The sequence below is a fragment of the Henckelia pumila genome, chromosome 4 (assembly GCF_033568475.1).
Source record: "Henckelia pumila isolate YLH828 chromosome 4, ASM3356847v2, whole genome shotgun sequence".
Lineage (NCBI taxonomy): Eukaryota > Viridiplantae > Streptophyta > Magnoliopsida > Lamiales > Gesneriaceae > Henckelia > Henckelia pumila.
In genome coordinates, this window is record NC_133123.1 from 22,035,262 (window position 1) to 22,047,180 (window position 11,919).

At 36.9% G+C, this 11,919-nt stretch overlaps 1 protein-coding gene across 1 annotated transcript; it reads right to left on the minus strand.

Annotated features, from left to right (window-relative positions):
• Nucleotides 1–9,902: 9,902 nt before the first annotated feature.
• On the minus strand, nucleotides 9,903–11,010 carry LOC140860647 (uncharacterized). The gene is made up of 2 exons (XM_073263651.1): nucleotides 10,793–11,010; nucleotides 9,903–10,647 (listed from the first exon to the last, which is right to left on the minus strand). The coding sequence occupies exons 1-2, from the start codon at nucleotides 11,008–11,010 to the stop codon at nucleotides 9,903–9,905; spliced, it is 963 nt and encodes a 320-aa protein (XP_073119752.1).
• Nucleotides 11,011–11,919: the final 909 nt, after the last annotated feature.

Below are 11,919 nucleotides of genomic sequence, written 5' to 3' on the forward strand. Positions count from 1 at the left end.
ATCTGCTTCGCTGCTTTCTTTGGACGCATGGACGCACTTCGATTTCTTTAATCCAAACATGAAAATTCCTAAACAATAAATCAAAACTAAGTAAGAAGCTCAATGCATGACATAAAATAAAACAAGAATAAAACACGAACAATGACACAAAATGCATGCAAAACACTTAACAAAGCGACACTAAAAATGCAAACAAAACACTACTATCAGTACAATTATCACATGGTCTATATTTAAAACTACTTTCTATCAGCGATTCTTTCCTGTTTCTTATCGTAAGGACAAGGGAGCGGAGTTTGCAAGTTTGCAACAGGGACCGATGAATATTGAAGAATATGGTGCAAAATTCACTATCCTGTTGAAGTTTGCTCCACATATTACTGTGAGTGATGAAGCTCAAGCCGATCAATTTATAAATGGCTTGAATCCAGATGTGTTCACTCTTGTAAATTCGGGAAGACCGAATAACTTTGCCGATGCTCTGAATCGTGAAAAGGGAGCTGAAGCAGGGATAATGAGGCAACGAGGAGCACAGAGTTTGCCACAGCCAATGAAACAACCGCAAGAGCAGCCACAGATTCCACCACCACCTCGATTTGATGCAAGAGGTAGTAGCAGTGGCAAGAAAAATTTCTTTAAGGGCAAAAGCAAAAATTTTAAATGCCCTGGTGGTAGCTCTTCTAGTTCAAGTGGATCCAGACATTTGAGAGTTGGACAGAAATCTGATGTGTATTGTACCAAGTGTGGAAGACGTCATACCAGTGAACAATGCCGAGGATTTTTTGGTACTTGTCACATTTGAAATCAGACAGGTCATTTTGCACGAGTCTGCCCACAGCGTGGTTCTGGAGGTGCACAGGATACTGGATCATCGAGACCAGTGGCTCAATATGCATCTTCTGTACATTCGTTCCAACAAAACCAACAACACAGGGTAGAGCAGGAGGAGGAGGAGGAGGTCAGTCAGTGAATCAACCTCCAAGGCAGCAGGCTAGGGTGTTTGCATTGACTGAGGAGCAAGCACAAGCGGCGCCTGATGATGTGATTGTAGGTAACTATTTCATTTCTGGTTATCCTGCCTATATATTATTTGATACTGGTGCATCACATACGTTTATTTCCGAACAATTTGTTGCATTACATGCATTGACTATTGAACCCTTACCGACTATAGTGTCTATTTCATCTCTTTTGGGAAGAGGTATTATATCAGTGAAGTCTGTCAGAAATTGTACACTGCTATTTGAGGGTCATGATATTGAGCTGGACTGTATTGTTCTTGGTTTATCTGATTTTGATTGTATCATTGGTATCGATATGCTAACCAAGTACAGAGCTACAGTTGATTGCTTTCAGAAAATTGTAAGGTTCAGACCGGAGATGGCTGACGAGTGGAAATTTTATGGTAAGGGTTCACGAGCTAGAATTCCCTTGATATATGTTCTTTCCATGACTAATCTATTGCAGAAAGGGGCAGAGGGATTTCTCATTTCCGCAGTTGATACGATGAAAACTAGCCCGAAATTGGCTGACTTGCCAGTGGTTAGTGAATTCGCTGATGTTTTTCCTGACGAGATTCCGGGATTGCCTCTATTTCGAGAGGTAGATTTTAGCATAGAATTGATGTCAGGTACGCAACCAATATCGAAATCACCTTACCGTATGACACCAATTGAATTGAAAGAACAGCTTGAAGAGTTGTTACCAAAGGATATATTAGACCGAGTGTTTCCCCTTGGGGTGCTCCGGTTTTGTTTGTTAGAAATAAAGAAGGATCAATGAGGTTATGTATTGACTATCGGCAATTGAACACGGCAACGGTAAAGAATCGTTATCCTTTACCTCGTATAGATGATTTATTTGATCAATTGCAGGGTTCGTCAGTATATTTGAAGATTGATTTACGATCTGACTATCATCAATTGAAGATAAGAGACGAGGATATCCCTAAGACTGCTTTTAGAACAAGGTATGACCATTATGAATTTATAGTCATGCCTTTTGGTCTAACGAATGCACCAGCAGTGTTTATGGGATTGATGAATATAGTATTTCAAAAGTATCTAGATGAATTCGTGTTCATATTTATCGATGATATTTTGATATACTCTAAGAATTTGTGTGATCATGCTAACCACTTGAGAACAGTTTTGAAGACGCTGAGATAGGAGAAACTGTATGCTAAGTTATCCAAATGTGAGTTTTGGTTGAAACATGTGATATTTTTGGGTCATATCATTTCAGGAGACGGTATTTCAGTTGATCCGAGTAAAGTTAAAGTTGTGATCAGTTGGCAGAGACCGACATCTGTGCCTGAAATCAGAAGTTTCATGGGCTTGGCAGGATATTATCGTCAATTTATCCGAGATTTTTCATCTATTGCAAAGCCTATTACACAGCTTACACAGAAAAATGCACCGTTTGTGTGGTCTAAAGCATGTGAAACTAGTTTTCTTCAGTTGAAGAAGAGGTTGACTACAGCACCATTCTTGACAATCCCTTCAGGTACTAGGGATTTTGTTGTATATTGTGATGCTTATCATCAGGGTTTGGGATGTGTTTTAATGCAGAAAGGACATGTTGTAGCGTATGCTTCTCGACAACTGAAACCACATGAAGTCAGATATCCAATTCATGATCTTGAATTGGCAGCGATCATCTTTGCATTGAATATCTGGCGACATTACTTATATGGTGAGAAATTCGAAATATTTTCTGATCACAAGATTTTGAAGTATCTGTTTTCACAATCTGAATTGAATATGAGACAAAGAAGATGGCTCGATTTATTGAAAGATTTCGATTGTGAAATCAAATATTATCCAGGGAAGTCGAATGCAGTAGCAGATGCCCTAAGTAGGAAGGTATGTGCTTTGTCCTTGTCTACTATAGGTGTATCTAATTTGATTGAAGACTGCTGTATTTCTGGATATATATTTGAGACAGATAGAAGACCGATGAGAGTATATGCTATCAGTGCTGAGCCAGAACTGTTGATTCGAATCAAAGAAGCACAAAAATCTGATTTGAATGTTCAGAGGTCGATTGAAATGATCAGATCAGGACATCAGTCTGAATATAAGGTTAGTGATGATGATGTATTGTATGTGAATAACCGAATTTTTGTTCCAGATGTAGTTGATTTGAAACAAAAAATACTGAAAGAAGCTCATAGCAGTAGATTCAGCATTCACCCTGGAGGCAGAAAAATGTACAATGACTTGAAGAATCAGTACTGGTGGAAACAAATGAAGTCTGATGTGACTGAATTTGTATCAAAATGTCTGAATTGCCAACAGGTGAAGGCTAAAATGAAGAAGCCTGGAGGTCTATTGTAGAGTTTATCTATTCTTGAATGGAAATGAGACCATATTTCCATGGATTTTGTGACAAAATTGCCACGATCATCCCGAGGATGCGATGCTGTTTGGGTGATCATTGACAGGTTGACGAAATCTGCGTGTTTTATTCCCTACCGAATGACTTATCGTCATGATCAAATGGCAGATCTCTATATTCGAAAAGTGGTAAGACTGCACGGTATGCCAAATTCGATTGTATCTGATCGAGATCGTAGATTTACTTCGCACTTTTGGCATAGCCTATAGGAAGCCCTAGGTACGCGCTTACATTTGAGTACTGCTTATCATCCTCAAACTGACGGACAATCTCGACGAACTATTCAGACTCTTGAGGATATGCTTAGAGCTGTAGTACTTGATTTTGGTACTACATGGCAAGATTCCATACCACTTATGGAGTTTTCATATAACAACAGCTATCAGACGAGTATAGAGATGGCTCCATTTGAAGCATTGTATGGGAAGAAATGTCGATCGCTGTTGTATTGGGATGATGTATCAGAGGTGCCTGAGTTGGGACCGGATATGATTAGACAGATGATTGAGAAAGTGAAGTTGATCCAGCAGAGAATGAGAACAACACAACATAGACAAGCCAGATATGCGAATGTTCAACATCGGCCATTATCTTTTGAACAGGGAGATAGAGTGTTCTTGAAGATTTCACCGTTCAGGGGCACAGTCAGATTTGGCAAGCGAGGGAAGTTATCTCCGCGATTTATTGGGCCGTATGAGATACTCGAGAAGATAGGAAATCTTGCTTATCAACTCGCTCTTCCTACATCTTTATCTGGTATACATGATGTATTTCATGTCTCGATGCTTTGAAAGTATCAACCTGACATATCTCATATCTTGCAACCTGATGAAGCTGAGTTGGATGAAACTTTTAGCTATTTTGAATAGCCGATTCAGATACTTGATCGAAAGGAAAAGCAACTCCGAGCAAAGACCATTCCATTTATGAAGATTCAATGGAGTTGGCACGGAGTTGAAGAAGCGACATGGGAAGTTGAAGATGACATGAGACAGAGATTTCCTTACCTATTCCACTGATGTGAGTTCTTATTCAGTTTTCTATTATTCTTTATTCTTATGTGTATACAAACTGCATATCTTAACTGTTTATGAATTCGAGGACGAACTCATGTCTTAGTGGGGGAGAAATGTATGGCCCAGGATTATTTAATTTAATCCAGGATTATTTAATGTAATCCGAGATAATTTAATTTTAATCCGAGTATATTTAATTTGGGAATATTTAGAGTTTTGATTTAAATTCTAATATTCTTAAATTATTTAGGATTGAAATTGAATTAAAATAAGGGCCGAGGGCTGAATTGTAATTTTTGAAGAATTGAGGGACTAAATGGCAATTAGAATTGAAGATATCTGAATTATAAGTGCTTACTCAGCTTTTTTACGTGTACATGAGGGGTTCCTTCAGATTTTTTCAGAACAAAGTGCCAAGAATTTCCTTTTCTTTGAAACTTTGATTTTCAAAACCCCGTATCTTTTGATCCGGTTATCCGATTTTGATTCCGAAAATTGTTCTGAAATCCTTGCAATGAGGGCTTAAATCTAGTGTAAGTGTTTATTTATTTTGGCATGTTTTGAGGGTTGAAAGTTGGCAGAGATCAGCTGTTTACATCTTGAGCATGTTCTTGAGCTTTTATGCGATTTGATTGAATGAACTTATTATGATTTCCAGCATGTATATCGATGAGTATAGCTTCTGATATGATTATTTGGATGATGTATTATTGGTTTAGATATGAGTATGAATGGTATTGAGGTTGATATTGATTTTGATATTTTGTCGGTTACCGATTTTCAATCGCTACGCCGTTGATTCGTGTTTTGAGACCGTTTTGATAGCCTATGACTGAGCTGAGATATTTGTTTAGATGTTATTGATGTTATAGTGTTTTTATTCTTCAGTTTCAGTTGAGTTTTGAAAGCTAACGACTCCAGACTCCAAGTTGAACCGAAGAAGAAGAAGTTTTGGTTTGAAATGAGAATGATTGGTGATCTATTGATGGTTTTGATTCGATTTTGATATGATAGACTTGAACAAAGTTTGATATGAATGTTTTTATGTTATGTTTCAGATTTGAAGTATTCAGAACCAAAAAATACGAAGGTATAATGACGACATCGCAAGTCAGGGATTTGAAACTCGAGAATGACGTTTCTTGAGTTGTCCCGCCAAAACCACATACTTGTTTATTGTTTTGATTTAATTTTGGTGTTGTCGATCCATCTCAGGTAGTAGATCATTGAGTTTGAGTCGATACGATGATGATATGATATGATATTGAATTGATTCTATGCCAAGATCTGAGGCGATCTTATTTTCTAGTCCAGAATGACTAAGATAGATGGATATCCATGTCAAGATTGGTTACGAATATTGATGGCAACGACGAATTATGAATCAATTCTTAATCGATATATGTGTTATTTACTCTATTATTGAGTCGATTATGAATAGAGTCGATATGATTTATTTAATGCTTTATATATGTCGATTATATTGGGAATGATTTCTCACCGGAGTTTCTCCAGCTGTTGCTTTGTTTTGTATGTGTGCATGGCAACACAGGGGGCAGGAACTGGTCAAAGACGACATTGACAGCTTGGGAGAGAGTTTAGCAAGCGAGGTCTCGGGTTGTAGCTAAAGTTGGATTGTAGAATACATCAAACTTGTAGAAGAATTATGTCTTGAAGTACACTTTGTGTAGTTGATATTTTAATGCCTTTATAACTATCCGTTTGATGTAATATTTGCATGGATTGATGCTTGACACTTCATATGTGTATATATGCAAGTTCTAGAATTGATAACCATGATTTGAGTTGGTTCTTGATGATTTGGATTGATTGTTCCACGTTGTGACAGCAAACTTTTCTGTTGTTTGTTTTCTGGCAGAGAGGCCGATCGATCGGTTAAATATAACCGATCGAGCGAGGCCTGATTTTTCCAAAACAGAGAATCTAAAAATGTGTCCGATCGATCGGTAAGATCTTACCGATCTAGCGGAGCACTATTTACAAAAAAAAAATTGGTTTGATTATTCTTTTTGTATATGATTAATTGTTAATGTATCATTAATTGCCCTAGAATGAGATTAGTAACCCGAGGTCCCCACATAATCAGTAGAGGGGTCTCTCAGCCCTATGATATTTTGTGGATGGATACCATAGTTTTGGATCCGGATAGTCCACGGGTTTATGGTATGGGAGCCACCTCCTGATGCGACGATCAAGCATGCTACATATCATGGTGTCTTTGACTGAGAAGTGTTCTATCTATGATAGGTTTCCGGTACCTATTTATATGCATTTGTAATTGCATTCATAACATGCGTATACTTTTTCCTCCATGCTGAGCATTAATTTCTCACGTCCGTATATTTTATTGGACACCCCATTCGACGGAGCAGTTGCAGGTTTCTAGGTTAGGGGACCAGTGAGTAGTTGGCAACTGAAGAGTTGGGAACTCAATTGGTGCTAGCGGTATTAGTTAGGCTTGACCGTTTTGTATTGTATTTTCGATTGGGTTGTATTATTGTTATTATGGGTTTAAGTTATTTACTGGTTGTATTCTGCTGAGTTAGTATTTGATTTAAGTTTCTGCAGTTTGTCTCTGATTTTTTTTATTTAAGTTTTAATTGCATGCTTAAGATTTGGTTACTTAGTGATTCCGAGACGGGTCATTACGCCCTTATCCTTTCCTTTTCTATTGCCACCCCTACCACGAGTTGATCCGGCTCTGGACATTATATAAATATGCAACTTAACTATTGAAGAATATGAAATTGGAGTAATTATCAAAATAAATCAACAATCGACAATAAAAAATAATCGATACATGATATTTTGAATATTTAATAGTGAAGAAAGATTTGAGAAATGAGAAATTAGAATTAGAGATGGAGAGGAAATTGTGTGAAAAAAATGAAAGGAGATGGGGTATTTATAGACCCAAAATTCGGGAAAAAAAACCGTTCGACCCGCCGGGTCACGTTCGGGTCGACCGTTGATCATAAATGGCCACGATTAGGTGGCCGTTGATTTCAAAAAGTAACTCGCCGGGTCGACCTGCCGGGTCGAACTTTTGGGTTGACCCAGCGAGTCATCAACGGTCACTTCATCGTGACCATTGATCTTTGACGGTACTTGATCGATTGACCATGGTCGTTGGAGTAAAAAATCGGTTCTAATTGGCGGGTCAAACCCAAACAACCCATCGGGTCGGACCCACCAGGTAGACGGGTTTTAAAATAAAAAACTATGACCGGACCGGCCAATGATCAGTCCGATCACGGTTCCAAGTCAAACCCATTGATCACGAGTCATTTTTGGTCTAGTTCGGGTTTGACTGGCCCTTGGCTAAGTCTAGTTGTAGAAGCGGAATACAAATCAAGATTAGTTGCAAAGGGATGCACTCATTTAGAAGGGATCGACTTCAATGAGATTTTTTCTCATGCAGTCAAGCACACCTCAATCAGAATCTTTGTGTCTTTGGTAGTTTCATTACAATCTCGAGTTGGAACAAATGGACATAAAGAAAACTTTCTTATGTGGAAACTTATAAGAGACCATTTATATGACCCGAATAGATTGATATGTTGAAACAAGAAATGAAGATAAGGTATGTCTTCTAAAGAGATTACTTTATGGGTTAAAACAATCTCCTCGACAATGGTACATTAGATTTGATGGGTTTCTTGAGAAAGGATATCACAAAGATAGTTGTTTCTATCATAAACAATCTGAAGAAGGAATTATCTTGTATCTAGTCTTGTATGTCGAGGCATACTTATTGCAAGTAACAAGGTGGAGGAAATAAAGAGATTAAAAGAGCTCCTTGGGACAGAGTTTGAGATTAAATAAATGTGGCAAGTCTCATGCATTATGGGTATAGAAATACAATGTAATCGAGTGAAGGGACAAATACATATCGGGCAGCAAGGATATATAGTGAAGTTGTGAAGTAAGTTCAAAATGTTGCAAGCAAAATTTTTTACCACACCACTTGGTGCACATTTCAAATTATCATCTGATCAAGGGCCTAAAACAAAGGATGAAAAGGAACAAATGACAAGTATTCCATACTCTAGTGCTACAAGAAGCATTATGTATGGAATGGTGTGCACTCGCCAGGATATAACACATGCATCAAGTCTAATAAGCAGGTTTATGTCCAACCTTGGTTTAGAACATTGGTGAGGTGTGAAAAAGGAACTCAAGATGTTGGCTTAAACTTTACCAATAAATGGAACTCAACATAGGGAATCAAAGGCTATGTGGATTCAGACTTTTCAGGGGAAAGGGATAAAAGAAGGTCCCAAACTAGATATGCATTCTGTCTGTATGGGAATTGTATTATTTGGAAAACAACCCTTCAACCTGTCGTTTTTTTATCCACAACCGAGGCAGAGTATGTGGCTGCCATCGAAGCTTTTAAAGAAGCATTATGGATTAAAGGGTTGGTTGAGGAACTTGAAGGAAAACAAATTGACACAATCGTATGGTGTGATAGTCAAGGAGCAGTACAATTTGTCAAAAATCTAGTGCATCGCAAAAAAAAACCAAACACATAGATGTTAGGTTTCATTTTATTTAGGGCGTTGTTTCTCAAGGGAAGGTTAAAATGAGAAATATTTCCACAGAAGACAACCCTACCGATATGATGACTAAAGTAGTGTATGGAACCAAGTTACAACATTGTTTGACACTACAAAGAGTGGGAAAACCTCCTAGATAAGGAGATGTACAGGAACCCGGAGCAAGGAGTGATGACAAGTTGATTGTAAAGAGTGGATCAACTTGTCACCACATCTTTACTATCAACAGAACCAAGAGAAGAAAGAGCTAAAGAAACAGCGCAACAAAAGTCATAATTGAGCCCCAAGCCCATTAGTTATAAGTCGCTACTTGTGCTTTAATATATAAGACTATCTCCAGCAGTTGGCATTAAAATAGTGCCACATTTTACACTATTATAGTACAATCCATGTTTCATCTCCAGCAGTCTTCACCAAATCTCTACACCAAAAGAATATTCCATAATATTCATTATTTTTACATATATTTTATAATTTATTTTTATTATACAAATTAATGTGGTAAATTTAATTAAAAATTATATGAATTCGTATATTATTTATTAATTAAAATTTTTTAAGTTGAGTTAAATAACAACAAAATTAAAATATAATATTGCATAATAATATTTATTCAACGAACACACAGTTACATGATAAAAAAAAACACACTTACACATTCAACGACATTAATTTTCTGCATTAGAAAATGTTTCCCATAAATGATCAATCAATGCATTTCGAAGGGCGATATGGGCATCCGCATTTCTAATGAATTTATATCGACGAATAAATTACTGAAATCGACTAGTTTCATTCTCTTCATTTTCAATATCCGGAGTAGGTACTTCTGTCACATCTTCGATCGGTGCATCAAGATTTCGTTCATCCTCAACTACCATATTATGCATTATTATGCATGCAGTCATTATATCATGCAAATCACTTTTGCTCCAAAAACGTGCTGGGTTTGCCACCATTGCGAAACGACTTTGAAGAACTCCGAATGCACGTTCAACATCTTTTCTACACGCTTCTTGTTTTGTTGCAAAATATTTTTTTTTGGAGCACGTGGATCATGAATTGTTTGTACAAGAGTTGACCATTTTGGGTATATATTATCAGATAAATAATACCCCATATTGTATTCTATTCTCTTTTGAACAAAGTGCGCCGGGGGAGCAATACCTCTAGTAAGGTCAGAGAAAAGATGAGATGTCTCTAACACATTAATATCATTGTTAGATCCGGGCATACCAAAATATGCATGCCAAATCCAAAGATCATAGTCCGCTACCACTTCAAGAATTATTGTTGGAGATCCACTGCGACCTGCATATTGTTCTGCCCAAGCTGTTGGACAAATTTTCCACCTCCAATGCATACAATATAGGCTACCTAACATTCCTGGGAAGCCACGTTGCTCCCCAATATGAAGTAGTCTAGCAATATCATTAGCAGTAGGTGATCTTAAATATTGCCCTTTAAATATCTCCACAATAGCACGACAAAATCTTTTTACATATTCAATTGCAGTAGACTCACCAATTTTGATATACTCATCATTTGCATCTGCTGGTAATGCATATGCTAGTATCCGGAATGCAGCCGTGACTTTTTGAAGTGTAGTTAAGCTTAGTTTCCCGGCTGCATTTCTTCGTTGCACAAAATAACTATCATGATTTTGAACAGCATCCACAATATGAAGAAATAAACTTCGAGAAATTTGAAATCATCGACGAAACATTTCATCATTATATGTTGGATTTGGAGCAAAGTAGTCGTTGAAGAGGTTTTGAGCAGCATTTTCTCGATCACATGCAATAGATTGTTCTACGACCAGGAATTGAACCACCATGCGTAATATTGGCATTTTGATGTCTTACACTCTCACATAGGATAATATTGTTATTGTGAATTTGTTGAGCTATCAAATGCTCTTCTTTGACATAATTATCTATGTAATCATCAAGATCACCATTAGATGAGCTAGAAGAGGAAGCTGGAAATAAAGGGCTGGAAACTTGTGAATTCATTTTCGTGGATATTGGATAAATTATTATTGCGTATGTTCATTATATAGACCATCCATCATATTTTTCTTTTAATCTAAACCAATGGATTATTATCTTATCTAGGAAATCTAATCGTACAATCTAGGTCGTCCATAGGATTTTCTCTTAATCTACATCGTCGGATTGTTATCCTATCCAGAAAATCCAATGATAAAATCTAGAGCGTCCATCAAAGTATCTTTAAATCTACACCGTTGGGTTGTTATCTTATTCAGAAAATCCAATCATACAATCTATATCGTTCATCATATTTGCTTTTAATCTGAACTGTCGAATTATAATCTTATCCAGGAAATCTAATCCTACAGTCTAGATTGTCCATCAGATTCTCTTTTAATCAATACCATAGGATTGTCATCTTAAGCCATAAATTTTTTTGTTATAAATATAAGTTATCTTGGAGTGCAAAATTATACTTTCTAAATATCCTTTCTTTTAGTTTTTTCTCTCTCAAATGGCATCCTTTGGTGGTGAGAATTATGCAATGGACGAAGATAAACATCTTTGTCGTGTCTACATAGAAATCTTGCAGGATCCAATTATTGGACGAAACCAAAACAAAAATCAACTTTGGTCTCGTGTGGCAGAAACATACAACTCAGGGAAAGCAAACTCAATGCCCGAACGATGCCAAAGGTCATTACAGACTCGAATGCAAACTATGAACAATGCAGTGTCAAAATTGATTGGATGCATACAACAAGTTGAATACATGAACCCAAGTGGTGCCTCTGATCAAGATATCGTGAGTAGTAGTTTGAATGCTATATTTTTTCTATGTTTATATCTTCTAATTTTTTGTATTATAATTTTATATGTAGATTGATCGTGCAAAACAATTAATGACGCTAGATCGTAAATATAAGAAAG

Bases quoted from the DNA above. Each gene is read 5' to 3' on its own strand.
- LOC140860647 (XM_073263651.1), bottom strand. From the start codon at position 11,010: ATGAATTCACAAGTTTCCAGCCCTTTATTTCCAGCTTCCTCTTCTAGC. The intron at 10,648-10,792 runs GTGATCGAGAAA...AAATCATGATAG, and splicing joins CGTAGAACAATCTATTGCAT to TTATTTTGTGCAACGAAGAA.